At 39.9% G+C, this 12502-nt stretch overlaps 1 protein-coding gene across 1 annotated transcript in view; it reads left to right on the plus strand.

Annotated features, from left to right (window-relative positions):
* LOC140239662 (serine/threonine-protein kinase A-Raf-like) overlaps positions 1-1650 on the plus strand; it is an 81577-nt gene extending 79927 nt beyond the window's left edge. Inside the window, exon 18 of the mRNA XM_072319495.1 lies at positions 404-1650. Coding sequence (XP_072175596.1) covers positions 404-580 — 177 coding nt within the window. The 3' untranslated portion in view covers positions 581-1650. The remainder of the gene's footprint in view (positions 1-403) is intronic.
* Positions 1651-12502: the final 10852 nt, after the last annotated feature.

Genomic DNA, 12502 nt, shown 5'->3' on the forward strand with positions numbered 1-12502 from the left:
GGAAAAATGTGCCTACATACGTTTATGTTACTGCTGTTTCTTTGTCAGTGCTTGAGAAGTTTTGTCAGTTCTGTATCAGTCCAGAAAAAACAGTGAAAACAGGTGCTTAAAAATTTGAGTGTTAATCACAAATGTGTAAATTAGATCATACATTTTCATGAAAATTGTAGCTACAATTGTAGTAGTTGATAGAGAATAATTTTGACAAATATCTTAACAGGAGAAGTATAGTACAGAGATGAGTTTCAAGTCTCCAAATCAGTTCTGCAGTACACTTTAAGGACTCTCAAAAGAGAAAAATACTGAATGTATTGCCTGATTGATTCGGCACTGTTGGTGATTATTATGTAGTCATTCCAATTGAAACTGAGTGTGTTTAATGTAAATTTTTCTTCTGTCACAGATCCTAGCATCACTTGAAAATTTGGCAAGGCAGCTACCCAAGATCCACCGGAGCGCGTCGGAGCCGTCGTCGCTGAACCGCGCCCGGTTACACTCGGACGATTTCATGTATTGCCCCTCACCCAAGACCCCCATACAGAGTCAGTTTGGAGTCTTCCCGTTCGACATGCGACCATGATGGCCGCGACTGTAAAACAGTGGAGAGCAAATCAGTGCCGAAGCTCGTCTTTTGCCCCCGCCCAAGAGGCAACCGGCAGTGGCGAGTTTGTCGTTGGAAGACTGTGTCGGGCGTATCATGTCTCATCAGAGAATACTAAGAATCTCCTCGTCTTGTTGCCTGTCGGAAAAGGGAGAACAAATGAGAAAAAAAAAAAGACTGCACTAATCTGTGATGATGACAAACGCATTATCGGAAGAGATTTTTACCCGTGCCGATATTCGCCAAGTGAGAAGATTAAGTCCAAAGTCACATAATTGCTGATGGATTCTAATTGCCACATGCATAGACATAAAATGTGTCTGATTTGATGCCACAGGCGTCATGACAATGCAAGCTGTTCAAGGACTCATACCATTTTGAGAGAAATTTGACAATTAAGTTTTTGAAGCTTGTGAGATCAATGTTGCGGAACTGGGTAACATGAGCGCAACAGTCCTAACTGGTGTGATCCACATGTGTAAAAAACTTGTTACGAAAGAGCTCCTGTGACGTTTTTTCGTGTATTGCAATTTTCAGCAGCCTTTTGCGCCAACGTGCTCACGCCTGTTCACACCTGGTGTAGCAGCTCTCCGTGTCTCGTCCAACTAGTCCACATCGTGCGCAGAATCTCGAAAGCAACGACATGTGACGCGCACCGCCAACGCACGAAGGCACAGTGCAGCCAGGGCACTTCTCGCACGTAGATGTTATTAACTGCACGGTCTCATCCGTGAACCTGTATGCACCCACAATGCAGCTCTTGGAACTGACTTTCACGGCCTTTCGTACGTTTTATCGGATAACCCTTCATGTTACGCCCTTGTGTTGTGTTCCCTCTGTCCGGAGTGAGACCAAGAAGCGCCCTCACGCCAGACTTGTGGACCTGGTTGTACTCTTCTCTATCATTCTCCAGTTAATGAAATCAGCATCATTACTTGATAAGATCAGAGATTAGTTCCATTTTGCAAGAGATGGTTAGGGTGGGGTGCATGGGGGAGAGAGATGGATTAAAATGCAGAGAGTCAAAGAGAGAGAAAGGTACAGAGAGAGAGAGAGAGAGGGAGAGAGATAGCGAGATGGAGACAGAGAGAGAGAGGGGTAACGTTTGTGTACACAGGTTCAAAGGTCATGGAGTTGGATATTAAAGTGCAGTTGTATTTTACTTACTGTGATGTTCCACTGTAAAGGCATATGCCTGGCCCCCCACTTCGGTGGTCATCTCTACTGCATGTGCGTTCCTGATTTTTTGCAAAAAGGGGTGTATTTGGAGCTCAGTTTGGGGAATAAATCCTGGTAGAATTGTTGATAGAGGGGTTCTTTTTGCATTTTTCCAAGAAAGATCTTTAATTGGGGATAGTGTTCAAATTTTTTTTTTAGGACAATCCTAAAAGAGGCTCCCGAAAAAGGCTAGTTTCTAACACCTGAAAAATTCCCAAATAGAGGTAGAAAAGTGGAGCCTCTTGGTGTTTGCCGTGATTTTCCCGAATGTGCTGACTGTACATGTTCTGTTGCTGCAATGCATGCTGATCTGGCCTCTTTTTCACAGGACATTTCATCACATGCACTGCATTTATGTCACACTGCGCTTTGCTAGCTGTCCTTCCAAAAACCTGTGATTGGGGGGGGGGGGGGGGGGTTAATTTTTGGTGGCGTCCCTTCCAAAAGCTGGTAGTAGGGGTGTCAAAATCCTAACCCATTTCTTCCCTTAGAGGGGCAGAATCTGGAACAAGCATATGTGTATGGTTGACCGCCGGGGGGGGGGGGGCAAATTTCTGACAGCTCAACCCTTTGGTGTTTTTTGATGATGTGTACATTATGTAAGCAACGTTAGGATTTCAGAACTTGAAGTGTTGTCGCTTGTGAAGAAAACTCGGCCCGACTTAGTTTGTACATGTTTGTGGGCTGGTCCCAGTAATGTGTCTGCTAAAATTGACCTTTTGACATCGATCGAAATGGAATGAGATCTTGCAGCATACCACAACTTAAAGTTGGCATGCAAGTAACGTGTTCTTGTATTTGTGTGTGGCTGTGTGCGTATGCTTTTTTGTGTGTGTTTGTGTCTGTCTGTGTGTGTGTTTCTTTTAGTGGGCAGACTGAAAGTGAAAGAAATAGCATGAGATGTATAATTTGAAGTGTATGTTACTGATCACAGAAACAGCTGCTTATACTGAATACATGTCATCTCCTGCTTTCGATCTGCGATTGCCATGTGATTCGCTACGAAGGAAGTAGGTGGTAGGTTGCATAAATATCGTGCTTTTGGATTGCGGCTGTCAGATGGATGTGATTTTTCTGTGTATGATCGTATGAGGGCAGAATAGTCTCGTGTGTGTCTGGACACATGCTTTCAACACAGCTATGATGAGGATATACACACAGTTGAACAGTTCAAGTATTTGATTTTGTTTCATTCAAAACATTCATCCAAAGAGTGCCATGTTCAAATAACTGGATGTTCACAGCAGCATTTTTTTTTTTACTAATTTTAATTTTGTGCTGCAGTCATGCCTCCCAGACCCAGACAATAAACAAAGCTACTGGCCATTTGCAAGGAAAATAATCATAGCCTCGAGATGAAATTTACCTCACGGTAAATCTGGGAGTTTTCTCTGCAATTTTATTCATTGCATGTCTAACACAGATGTGTATATGGAAAGTTAGATGGCTTTGAAGAAGAGAATGTTTTCCAAAGAGCTAATGCACTGTGGTGTCGGAATAATATGACACACAGTGGGTTTACACCATGGCATAAATTGAGTTTATGACAAGGGAATATAGAGCAAAAAAGACACATGTATTTTCAGAATTTGCCATCAACTATCGAGGAACAATTTGTCAGTCTAAAATACAAACAAACAAACAAAAGAATTAATCGGAAATGATATGTGCCTACATCTGTTTTTACACACTGAAACTCTTGAGCAATGCATCTATTAGAGAACTAATGTTGTACCCTTGAAACAAAGGAATATGTTTGTATGCACACTTGTGTTTCTCACGCACCCTTGATCTGCTCCCGACTTCTTGTTCAATCACACAGTTTTCTGTTCCAACAAAAAGTCTTGCCTTTGTGTGATGGGCAAAGGCTTGCTAGAAGCAAAGTCGGCTAAGTAGAGCACGGTGTGTACATCATGGAAAACGGGCTGTTATTGACATACAAGTTGCCTTTAATCTGTTGAGGACGGGCTGATTTTGCTGCAGTACGCATTTCCCATAGACACTTGCCTGAGTATACTCGGGAATCGTCCTCATCGGGTTAATGATCCATTAACTTTTTCTACCTGTAAAATGGCTTGGGGAGACTGGAATAAAGATGAAATGAGATGGACATCAGATGGTATATATTTCCCCCCAGGAAGTGAGTTTTTAATGGAATGTGGATCAGATTGTTTTACTTCAAAAGTAGGTGTAAAGTGTGTGTTGTGAGTACCATGTGATTTGAGCTTCAACACTTTTAGCGGGGTAGAATTCTAGCTTCGAATAGTCACAATGCCAGGATGCCCAAGAATACCCGCTTCGTGTAGATGCAAAACATGTGACTTGGCCTTAACGGAGCTCACCTAGTACACAGAGGGTGACGGTGAGGGAGGGAGCAGTGTGTGGTGCTATTTTTTTCTATTTGTTACATCTTAAAACTTATCCTCGCACCAATATGTTTTTTGTGGCGGAGAAAAGAAAAAAATTATGTGTTTGTGCATTTTGGTGTGGCCAGTTCAACGTTGCCATTTTATAATTGCCAGCAAATTTTGCAGTGATGAGCTACTCTTGCTGATCCATCTCAGTGCAGTGCAGATGTTACACTTAGTAGTATAAACTTAGTAGGTGTTATTGCCACTCTGTACCTGTATAATTTGATGACAGATTTAAGAGATTTTTACGTAGATACATACATCTCAACTTGATTTCATTTCCGTTTTTGAAGAGGGTGCCGTTCTTGATATTTATCAGGTGGGGGGGGGGGGGGGCAGGTGTAAGGAGATAATCCCATATAGAGTGACCTACAACCAAAGAGATTTTTCTCCTCCCCACCACTAGAGGGCGGACTATACAATGTTGTCGGTGATTTCATGGGGGCTGCCATTGACCCACTTAGTAATGGTGGACTTGACGTACTGAAGTAACATTTTCACAGCGCATATTACGTGAACTTTTGAACTTTTACACGAGCACGCACTCCTAGATTTGGCTGCTCCTCTGTAGCTCGTTTGCTAGCATGTTAGCATGACGGGTGAGCCTACCGCCTCGTCGTCATCCAGTGTTCCCTGTGCGCTCACAAAACAATGGTACAGGGCGTAATGAAGAGTCCGCACTCTAGCAGTCACTGGGGAAAATCTCTTTGCCTGCAACTTGGATGTAGCCATTTTTGAGGATGTAGCCATTTCTGCTAAGTGTATCATAGAAATTGTGATACAATTGTAATCTGTATCTGTTTAGCACCTTTTTAAAGATTGATCCCAAGTGCTAAAAAAGCTTTCAGTGTGTGGTTTTGTGATACCCTGTATAATGTTTATGCATCAAGGAAGAACTTGTAATTCTCTAAAAAAAAAAATTTGTCTCTCTCTCTTTATTTTTTCTTTGATTTCCAGACCCAATATTTAACAACTGTGAATTTCCATCATATTCCTAGTAGCGCTGGTAGCTGGTCTCAGATTAACGCCCTGTCAATCATCTGTGTAAATTACAAATGAGCCTAGTGATGTGACATAATATGTTAACATATTTTCTTTTGTTTAGGTCAAAGCATGCATTATTTCCAAAGCCACCACAAGATAGAATGTTGTGTTTTGATTAAATGGCAGTTACACTGGTATCATAAATGAAATGCAATTGCATACTGTTAAAGTGGAAATTTTGGCATTTTCGCATAACCAGAAACCAGCGCAAAAAGCACACAAATATGCCCCTTATATGTAGCACTATTTAATGTTTTGAGTCCATGGAATTAATACTAGTAACATGCACAATTCATCTTGCCTCTTGCCTGGTCGAGTGTGACAATTGCGCGAAAAATTCCACTTTGACAGTGTATGATCATTTCAAACTGCAGTGATCTCATCTATTAATCAAGAGATATCATTTGATGTTTTGCAACAGGAAGCATTCCCTACAAGTTTCATAGTTTAAAAAAAAAAAATCATTGAATCTTCAAGATTTTTTTCTATTGTTAACATTAAAATTGGAGTCATGCCATTTCTTTCTTTCTCGTCACGCCAGTTGCCGTCTTTAGACAAAATTTGTTAAAATTTAGAGGATGCGTGAGCTAACAGATGTGCGGGTGGGGGGGTGTGGAGGGGGTGGGGGGGGGGGAAGAGCACAATTTTGAAGAAGCTAAGCCAGTCAAATACTGCAAATAGGCCATTGCCACAAAGATTTTTCTCATGCATCCATTTGTTCATGATGGGGAACATTTTCACAAGTAACTATGTTCAGTCTGTTTGTGAAGATGGCGTCTTGTGTCAGAAAAGAGCATATTTGTCTCTCTGTGAATTACACACACACAATTGATAGTAGTAAAAGTTATAGCTGTGATGAATAGGGATTACATTACTGAATGTGTGCTTGAAGAAGAGGTTTTATAAGTGTTCCATACCACATCTGCCCTCTTTTATTGTTTGTCCTGCTTCAACTTCAAGATGATAACGGTTCTTGATGCGTCATGGAGACAGTATTCTGTTCTTGTCCTGTTTCCTCTTTTCATGCAGAAGACATTTTTACCTTCAAAGCCTTGTTGCCTGAATAGAAGAGTTTGAAATTATGAAATCAAACCAGGAGATCAAAATACCAGTCAAAAATATTGGGTTTTGATAGATTGGTCAATCATGTATGCAACAGTAGGGAGATCAGTTTCAGTGCGAGTGGTTAAACAGAAAGTATGTTTGTGACCGACAAGATAATGTTGGCAGAGATACATGTATTTAAAGAAACATTTTGCAATTAGCCTTTTCATCTGTGTCAATTGTAGATTAAGCAGCAATTGATTGTGTGTATTGAATTCTGGGTTCTCTCGATATGAGTTGATCTCGTTGTGTCGATCAAATGATTTATGTTATTTCTATGGCTATCGAGACAAGCAAGTCTACTTGTTGGAAGAGGCGAAATATGTGTACTTATATTGGATGACATGCACTTCTACAGAGAATGTAAATCTTATAGGATGAATACTTCTATTTAAAGATGGCAAAGTAAATTATATGTTTTTGTTGTCTGAATGTGTATGCATATAAAATGATCAAACAACATTAAATTTATCATATGTAATAACAAAATGAGACCTATTATTATTGATAGTATTTGAGAAATATGTAAAAAAGAAAGAAAAGAAAAAAGAATGATCAGTGTGTGTACAATATTGCTACGTTATAACTATAATGATTATGTGCTCTGTACAGGTTTAATTTTTCGTATAGAGATCGAGACTGTACCCTTGGACTTACGTTTCATTTGTTTCGTCGTGTCTACATTGTAAATTATAAGTAAGAGATTAAAGAAAGGCCTTCTTTTGTATGATTAAGGAAAAAAAGAAAACGTCAGCAATTAATTTTATGGCTCTTGAAAACTGGGCATCAGAATTGTATAGTTTATAATAATGCAAGTATTTTGTCATGGTTGACTTTGATTTTGCAAATTAAATTCTCTCGAAATGTGTAACTGCAACATATGTGTAATTCTGTGTTTTGAATCTTGTCAGTAAAGCTAAGTATATCACGCTTTATAGGGTACCAGTGATAGAAATACACTTAAAGTGAGACAAGTGTGTTTGTGTATTGGGGGGGAGGGGGGGAGGGCGGTCTTCACCATTTTTAAAAAGTTTTTTTAAGGTGTTTTTTTTTTTTTTTGTTAAACAGACCACCTCCATGAGCTTGTACCCTGCTATAATAATTGTTATTATAGAAATAATATGGAAAACTTTTCTTGTGTGACTGTGGCTCTCACAATTATTAAAATCATCATCATTTGAATAAAGAATTATTAACAGTTGAGGAATAGCAACTCATGTTCAGCATTGCAACATGATAAAATGAATATACCAAGCACTGGGGGGCTCTGGTCGAGATCATGGATTCTGAGATGCTATTTGTGTCGCCAAGGAATTCATGATTTGACTAGTGGGTCAAAACAGGGCATGATATATTTGTGCTCTATCCCTCCATATCTTTAAAATAATAATAACAGTAATTGGGAGTTGATAGAATAAATGTTTACATATTGCAGCACTGATGATCAATGTGCTGCAGTGGATGCAATTTACACAGTGGTCTATGAGGCTGATATACTGACCATGATGATACTTTGCACAAGCTCTGGATAACTGACCATTGATTCATAGCATGGTATAGTGTACTATAGCATGGTATAGTGTACTATACCATGAATGACATCATGGTACAAGTATAGGACATTGCCCTCCAAGGGCATTTTGCTTCCAATGTAAGCATCATAGCAGTGCTACGTTTGGTCACATGACACAGTATTCGCCCTATCAGTAAACATGATTTCATTGTACAGTACTTGGCTCATGTAAGCCGAATTTCCCGAGTGAGTTATCGCGATAGTTAACTGTCTATCATCTGTCCTCTCCCATGCACTAACTTTTTAGTGTCAGTTTTCATCACCTTGAAAACAAGGGGCTGGATTTTGCCGAAACTTGGCAGGAATCATCAATGGTGGGATATGGGATCACAAGTATAAAATGGTGGTTGCACACACAGGCGTACCCATGATTTTTTAGAGGGGGGTGTTCAGTGGCGTACCGTGGGTCAAGACATGGGGGGGGGGGGCGCACCTCATGGAAGCAACATCAGAATTGCATAACTGTACAATTAAATGCGAGCGAGCGGAGCGAGCGAGCTTGAATATTTTGACGTTTTACAGTCCCCAAACTGCCGTTTGTAGCTATATATAATAATATATGTATATATGTACATATATATATATATATATATATATATATATATATATATATATTTGCTTTGGAAATTAAGGGGGTTGCACCGGGTGCAACTGCTGGCAGTTGCTGGCAGTAACACCAGGAGAATGACATAACGATTAAATGCGAGCGAGCGAAGCGAGCGAGCTTGAAAATTTTGACATTTTTAAGTCCCCAAACTGCCGTTGGCAGCTATATTTTTTCGCTTTAGAAATTAAGGGGAGGGGGTGCACCGGGCGCAACTGCTGGCAATTACTGACAGCAACATCAGGAGAATTGCATAACGATTAAATGCGAGCGAGCGAAGCGAGCGAGCTTGAAAATTTTGACATTTTACAGTCCCAAAACTACCGTTTGTAGCTATATTTTTTCGCCTTAGAAATAAAGGGGAGGGGGCGCACCGGGCGCAACTGCTGGCAATTACATGACAGCAACATCAGGAGAATTGCATAACGATAAAATGCGAGCGAGCGAAGCGAGCGAGCTTGAAAATTTTGACATTACCCCAAACTGCCGTTTGTAGCTATATTTTTTCGCTTTAGAAATTAAGGGGAGGGGGCGCACCGGGCGCAACTGCTGGCAATTACTGACAGCAACATCTGGAGAATTGCATAACGATTAAATGCGAGCGAGCGAAGCGAGCGAGCTTGAAAATTTTGACATTTTACAGTCCCCAAACTGCCGTTTGTAGCTATATTTTTTCGCTTTGGAAATTCGGGGGGGGGGCGCAACTGCTGGCAATTACTGGCAGTAACATCAGGAGAATGGCATAAGGGTTAAAATGCGAGCGAGCTAAGCGAGCGAGCTTGAAAATTTTGACATTTTACCGTCCAAAAACTGTCGTTTGTAGCTACATGCATATTTTTTTCGCATTGGAGGGAGGGGACGCCCGGTGCGCCCCCTGGATCCGCCACTGGTAGTCAAGGGTGTCGGTTTATGTTCATGATTGGGGGAGGTATGACCAGCGAGGGAGCGTCGAAGTTACCAAGCGGGAGAAGGATGTCCAAAATCTGCACTTTATATAGAGCATCCCCTAATTTGTTTGTGTTTGTGAGTGTGTGTGTTTCATATAGATGGAAAAGTTAGGAAATAGCCATGGTCAAGTGTTATTATTGGCAATGCAAGGCATTTTAATATAGACTAGTATGTAAAGCAACACTGCAAAATCAATGATCAAGCTTTGATAGCAAATGTGTACAACCTATCAAACATTGCGCAACATTGCAGCGACTCTTTTTGCCATTCCGATATTCTGAGTACACTGCGCACAACCTGCTTGTATTCAAAATGCCAACCAGGAATCACGCTGAATCACAATCTTTTGTCGTTTCCGGGCTTTTTGAACAATGTTATACCTCTTTAATTATATGGTTAAAAGAAATCTTAGAAAAATATCTTTTTTTTTTTCTTGATCATCCTTTCATATCGATTTCAAAAGCAGTTTACTAACCCTTGAATTACCATTTTCGTAGGTTTTTTCTTTCTTTTTTTCTTCTTTTTTTCTTAATCAGCGGATGGGGGGGGGGGGGGGCACGTGCCCCCCCCCCCCCCCCCATGCCCCCGTAGTTACGCCACTGTTCCTAGACCTAGATATCTAATGAATTTTAGGCGCAATAAAGTCATCCAACCACAATTTGTAGACTCACACTCAGTTATCTTTCAGTTTTAACTTACAGTCATTGAAAAGATTCATATCTACTATTACTAAAGGTTAACCAAGTCCATGTGCTATTACTAATTACATTGAGTAGCAAGTAACTTGTTACTCCCAGAGCTTCCAGAGCTTGCTGCTTCCAGTAGGCCACGATACTGACTGTACTTGGTAGTCAGTGGCGTATCTAGGGAAAACGGCGCCCGTGGCAAGCGCGAAAATTGCGCCCCTGATTTCTGAAAAAGTATTCAACCCCAACCCCATCCCGGTAGGGACTTTAAAAAAGTCCTCATGATAAATGCTTTTTGCAGCACTTAAGAGGGGTCTTTTAAGGGTGATTTAAATGTATAGGCTGCCCTAAATTTTGATATATTTTGGCGAGCGAGCGCAGCAAGCGAGCCGAAACTTTTTATATTTCAGCTTTATACATAACATGGAATTCTTGTCATTTTTGGTTATTAAATCTTCGAATTACAATTCTAATCATAGTGACGGCCTTATAGATAACGATTTGTACCAACAGTGTCCAACCCCATCCCGGTAGGGACTTAAAAAAAGTCCACATGATGTGCTTTTCAAGCACTTATATAAAAGGGGTCTTTTGAGGGTGTTTTAAATGTTATAGATATTGAAGAATTTTGGCGAGCGAGTGCAGCGAGCGAGCCGAAAATTTTTGTATTTCAGCTTACAAAACATGGCATTCTTGTCATTTTTGGTTATTAAATCTTCGAATGACAATTCTAATCAAGATATAGTGACGGTCTTGTAGATAACGATTTATACCAACAGTGTTCAACCCCAATCCCATCCCGGTAGGGACTTAAAAAAAGTCCACTTGATATGCTTTTTCGAGCACTTAAAAGGGTTGGTTTTTTTTGTTTTTTTTTGAGGGTGATATAAAATCTGATAAATTTTGGCGAGCGAGCGCAGCGAGCGAGCCGACAATTTTTGTATTTCACCTTACAAAACATGGAATTCTTGTCATTTTTTGGTTTTTAAATCTTACAATATTCTAATCAAGATATAGTGACGGCTTCATAGATAACCATTTATGCCAACAAACTAAGGACTTGGAAAAATACTCTGAATTACTACGAGTGAGTGAGCCGAAATTTTTATATTTCCACGTCATCATTACGTTTTGTTCTTCTTGTTTTGTTTTGTTTTTTGATAAATTTTGGCGAGCGGGAGCAGCGAGCGAGCCGAAAATTTTTATATTTCAGCGTTACAAAACATGGAATTCATGGAATCGTCCGGGCGAGATTTTTTTTTTTCTTCTTTTTTTTTTCTCGTTTTTTTTTTTTTTTTTTACGTGCCCCCTTGCCCCCCCCCCCCCCCCCCCCAGATACGCTACTGTTGGTAGTTGATACTACTGACTTAGCATGCAATGTGCCTATAATACATGTAGGCTGCAGCGCAGCATGCATTGTACACACATAATATTACGCATCATACACATTTACGGTATACGGACCGCGTACGGTATAATACCGGTAAACTAGTCTAGCAGCCAGAAAGGGTCCCCGTGCACCCCCCTAAAACAAAATTCTACGATATGTTCGAAGATCGTCAGAACCTGTATTTTCCGAATCCGGTTGTCGCCAGTGGAAAAAAAAGGTTGCGCGCGCGTCTAATTTGCATATTTCTAAGATGGGCGCCGCCCGTTGCTAGGAGACGGATTATTTTTGAATAACTTTAGTTAGGAATAACAAATTACCATAAAAATGGTATCATTTTGAAGAGAATTAAATTTTCTACAAGCTGATACCCCATTTGATGGGATAAATAGATGTTGTCATGAAATATTAAGGAAAGAATTATGTTTTTTAGCATTTTTCTAAAAAGATCCGGAATTTGGTTATAATGTTCTTTTCCATACATTTAATATGCATTTACAAATAACATTTGAATTTTCCTATAATTATCCCCCAAACATAGCTATTATCATGTGAAAACGGCTTTCCAATACATCAATTCCTTTAAAAGTTACACGACATTAAAGGGGATATGGTTCAATAGGTTTTACAGCAATATTTAATAATGTCTCCGCGCGCAATTGCGTAGGTTCTGTACGTGGGGTTTGTTGTAGATCACTGCTATCTATTGATCAAATCTCATCGAAATCGGCGAAGAAAGAAAGAAAAATTACACTTTCTATTCCTTATATGAAATAAAAATGTTTTTTTTTTCCTATTCTGTGTTACCAAACTCAATCCATTCAGCTTCCCATATGAACAGTTTCTTGTCTTTTTGGATTCCCTCCAAGAACGTGAAATTCATCACAACTTATCTGATATTAAAAAGTTAAAGAAAAAACATTTAC

The sequence above is a fragment of the Diadema setosum genome, chromosome 2, assembly GCF_964275005.1.
Source record: "Diadema setosum chromosome 2, eeDiaSeto1, whole genome shotgun sequence".
Classification (NCBI taxonomy): domain Eukaryota; kingdom Metazoa; phylum Echinodermata; class Echinoidea; order Diadematoida; family Diadematidae; genus Diadema; species Diadema setosum.